Source organism: Pyxicephalus adspersus, chromosome 2 (assembly GCF_032062135.1).
Source record: "Pyxicephalus adspersus chromosome 2, UCB_Pads_2.0, whole genome shotgun sequence".
NCBI classification, from domain to species: Eukaryota; Metazoa; Chordata; class Amphibia; order Anura; family Pyxicephalidae; genus Pyxicephalus; species Pyxicephalus adspersus.
This window is the reverse complement of record NC_092859.1, coordinates 28,343,624-28,348,234: the sequence shown is the minus strand read 5'-3', so window position 1 is coordinate 28,348,234 and position 4,611 is coordinate 28,343,624. Positions and strand designations below refer to the sequence as shown.

The 4,611-nt window shown below is 38.1% G+C and overlaps 1 protein-coding gene across 1 annotated transcript in view; it reads left to right on the top strand.

Moving 5' to 3' along the window:
- Positions 1 to 446: 446 nt before the first annotated feature.
- Positions 447 to 4,611, top strand: part of LOC140323263 (solute carrier family 23 member 1-like) — a gene marked incomplete in the record, with an annotated part of 18,437 nt that continues 14,272 nt past the window's right edge. The window contains 2 exon segments of the mRNA XM_072400174.1: positions 447 to 601; positions 3,978 to 4,142. Coding sequence (XP_072256275.1) covers positions 560 to 601; positions 3,978 to 4,142 — 207 coding nt within the window.

The window sequence follows — 4,611 nt, the reverse complement described above, 5'->3', positions numbered from 1 at the left end:
GGTGCAGGTAGTGTACACAAACACTGATATGTCACCATATCTACAGCATAGTACAGATCAGTGATCAGAGTCTATCTCTCCTATGTGTCTTCCTGACCCATACTGACACCATATATCCAATATATTCACTCTATTAGTAAGTACAGTAGAGTATGGGTTGGCCAAATAGGGATCACTTTGATGCAGTTGGGCCGCTTTGACCTTATTTGCAAACTAAGATTTTATGCACAATTTTGTCAGAAGTAAGACCATAAAGCAGTGTACAGTGTTTAATGTAGAATAATTTTGTAACCAAAAAATATCAGGGGGTAAAGGGACTGATAATGCATAGAGCATAACCTGTCAATCCCACAGGCTGGTAGGCTCATTCCTAAGCTTCACAATTTGTTACCTTGCTCTATTACTCATTGACTGGTATTAGGTAATAGGAGGCAGACACACAGCTAACATCTGAGCTGTACACAAAAGAGGTTGATCTGGGAGGGGTTCACCTGGCAATGGCAGAATAGATCAACAGTTCACAGAGGAAGCGACCACAATCACCTGGACCTGCAGGGAGATGGAGATAGACATCAAGGGCCTGGACAACCCCACATTTCAGGTCAGAATTTCTTCCCTGTTATAGTAGATGATCCTGGGATTTGTGCACAGTTACTAATTGCCTGGCTGATTCTTTGGCTTCACAAGTTGTTGTTCACATTTATTTTAGAACATGTATCAGGGCTGAAACAGCCAGGTAACCAGCATTTCCAGAAGGATGTCAGTGTCTGGGTTTACAATCATAGTATAATAAATCCAATATGGATGCAACCCTTCTGGAAAACTTGGTGGATTAGTAATGACTTTCTGCAGCTTTTTGGTTTCATTAAAACTCTTTGAACTACTTTATAGCATGGATGATAAAATTTATATTGCAGTGTGCATATAATTACATGCATTGCTGTGTTTTATTGAACATTACATGGGGAAAAAACTCTAAAAACAGTGGAAAACTGCAAAGCAAAAAACAATCAGCCACAGCTCTTGGAACCCCTAGGAACTTCTGGAGGAACCCTGGTTGAGAATGGCTGGAACTGGATGATCCTGTACATTAAACTGTTTAAACTAAAATGTAATTTTTTTCTGACAATATATTTACAAATTACTCTGTGAAAGTGTTTGCAAAGCTAATATTTAAGGAATCCAGGATTTTATTGCATTCTGTGTTGGGGAAATTCACCCATCTATTTTTCCTAGTGACCAATGTCTCTTGTACAGAAAATAAAGGGAAATCCAAATCTTTTTAAGTTGTTACAGGAGACAAAGGAGTAAGGAGAAATCTTACAATGGGACACATTTTCTGGTGATAAATGTGTAAGAATGGATATTCCCTCCACTTTGAAGAGAAATAATTACTTACTTCCTTATTTGTCTTTGTAACTGCGAGGTTAAGAAATCTCCTGATTAGAATACATTCCACACAAAAAATAAATGAATAAAAAAAGAGAAAGCTGTTAAAGATAAACACTCGCTATCTAAAAGCAGAACCTCTCGTCTATTCAATTTAAATGAAACCCTATACATAATTATCCTGCAGATCAATATGGCCCCAAAGGTGTAATCACACCTCGCACATTTTGTTTGTACTTTCCAGGCTTCCTGTAAATATTCTGTATTGGATTATGACCATTGAGGAGTGCAGCATTTCCTATATCGGTACACCAGAGACTTTGAAAAAAGATATTGCTGTGCAGACCACGTCATTCTTCTCTGAATCTCAGAGCCCCTCTTTGGGCAGAAGACGTTTGGCTGTGCCATTCTCCACTTAATAATATCCAGAAGCAGAATAACACTTCATAGTGGGTTCAAACTGGCAGATACAGTATGTGTGGGGTCATTTGTGCAGCGCATGGACAGTATGACAGAGTGAGGATTTTTAATGGGCAGTTGAAAAATACATTTCATAAAATAAATTTAGTAACAGTCCAAATTTGCCTACTTTGCCTGAATGGTTGTGGATGGCTGGGACTGTAGATTTTTTTTTTTTGTAAAGCAATGGTGTTGTTGTGACATTAGAATTGCTGCTGTTGAAAGCTAATTTATGAGATCTGTGAATGTGATTTCTGGATCTGCTACCCATTCCACAGCGTCTCTTCCTTTGGCTAAATTTTTGCCATTGCCATTGCTGATCATTTTCTGAAAATGCCCGGTGCTTTGCTATCATGTCCATTCTTTGACTTCTACTTTTGTGATCAATATTTGGCAGCCTCATCCCGGTCCTCGGATGTATATATCAGCCCAATGCTGATTTCAATTGCCAGCTCATAGTAATGTTGGAATTGCTTTTACTTTGCTACTTAGGACTCCTCTGAAGGAGCAGGAATTTCTTCTAAAAAACAAATTTATAGTATTAAAGGTGTGTTAGAGGTTTGAGAAAATAACTAAATGTTGCCATTTATAAATGACGACTGTTCAGTGATTCACGGCTCATTAACTTTTCATTTAAAATTAAAATAGTGTGCAATCTGTGAACCGTACAAAGAAATGCTGGAGAAGAATTCCCATTGAATCAAATTATTCTCTATTTTGGCAAATTTCCAACCAGTCTATCCAAGAAATTCCATGGAGCGGCTAGCAGGGGACTGTCACACCTTTATAACCATAACTATCTCTAGCGACAAGTACTTGTCCATCCCTACCTTGGCCCCTGATTATTAAATTATTGAGAGCTCATTAGGGGTAAGTGCTAGACCCTAGGGAAAGCTAAGTGTGAATTAAATTATGTACATACAAATGGTCTCGGGTGAAAACAACCACTGTGAAATATTATGGAAGATAGGACAGAAAGGTGCTGCTCATTTATCATCCCCCCTCCCCGCCTATTGAACAGAATAACATAATGTGTACAGTGCTCAATCATTCATCTGTCACTGGAAACAATCACAAAATTATGTTTCTGTTGACAATCATCGTCCATCAGACATTTGTACGGGGCTAAAGTTGCCTGCTGCTAGGGTTAAGGAGTTGATTTCACCTATTGGCAGCTTGCTCAACCCTCATATAAAAATTACTGAGCTGTGAGCTATAAATCAGTCCTGCAGAACCTCTACAAAATGAATAACCAACCCCTTAAAGTGTACATCAACTTAAGTTTTAGATACAGCCAAGAAGAGTTTTTTTTTGTCTATGTTTTTGTGACCAATCACAATCTGGACAGAAAGTGATAAGAATGACAAATCTACTGTTATCATCCAAAAAAAGAAGTGAGGGTGAATCTTCCAAAGAAGACACCTCTTCTGGTTTTAGGGACATACAGAGCCTTTACCCTGGTACCTTCTCCATGGCTCCAACTGAATGGTGAGGGTGCAGGGAGCTGGAATGCAATGCATTTGGGGCCCACACCTCATATTTTCCCAGGGTCCCATATTGTCCAAAACTGCCCCTGTTGGTGTCAGATGGTTAAGGGGATTTTCCCTCACTTTGGAGAGACATTAAATGCAATGTATGGATTACACAGTGAATTGCATATTATTTACAGCTCGACATATTTTTTTTAACGTGAACATCACTTATTGGACATTTAACCTCTTTGCTAATTTTGCAGGAACCAAAAGGTCCATCATAGAGAGGAATCTTCCCAGCCATATGCTTGGACTATAGATTTGTATTTATAATTATGAGTAATTGTATCCATTTTTTATTTTATTTTCGCCTCTTTCTATTGGATTTATAAATAGAGCTTTTATATATGAACAAGGTTAGTGCTGACTGATACATTCCAGCTATCGTATTGCTTCTTATATCAGAGTAGTGGAGGGTTGGTCTTGTGCAGTTGAATTGCTGCCAGATATATATTTTGTTTTATATTGTGCTGAAATACCCAGTTTGTGTGTCATCCTTTTATTTGTCTGTAATTATGGCTGTGGAATATAACACTAATAAAATGTGAGCAATTGAACACCTCTGACCTCTAATCAAAGTTCCTATTTTCCTATCAGATAGAAGATGGCAACCATTACAACGGCATGTCTCCTTATAACACCAAATCTAATGAAGAACAAGGGAGCAAGAAGATCAGTCCTGACCATAATGAGCACGACAAGCTGGCATACTCGGTGACGGACATACCGCCATGGTACTTGTGTATCTTTCTTGGTGTCCAGGTATATGAGCAGGGAAATATACCCATTCTGGAAGGCATTGTTGCACATATATAATGCCAGGGACAGTAACACAATAGTGTGTCCCCTGTAAAATAGTATTATTGCTAATCCTGCCAGGAGAACAGCTATTGTATGTTTGTACTCCTTGTAAAAGGGTGACAAATCTGGAATAAAATTGCACAGCTTGGCCTGTAACGGGAAATAACAGATCAGATTAAACTATTGAAGAAAAAATGCTGTTTTATACTGAATGTATATCTATCATTTTGGGTAGAGTTTATTTTATGAGTTATTTTTTTTTTGCTCTCTGTGTCCTTTTGGGGGATTTATCTTAACTTCCTCCTAAGTCTCACTTAAATGAGAAAAGTTTTCTTTAGACTGGGTGTCCCCATTGAGAGATTTTCTATTACCTTCTGTTTCTAATGTGCTATCGTTTTCTGTGATAATGACAAGTGGGGTAAACAGAGTA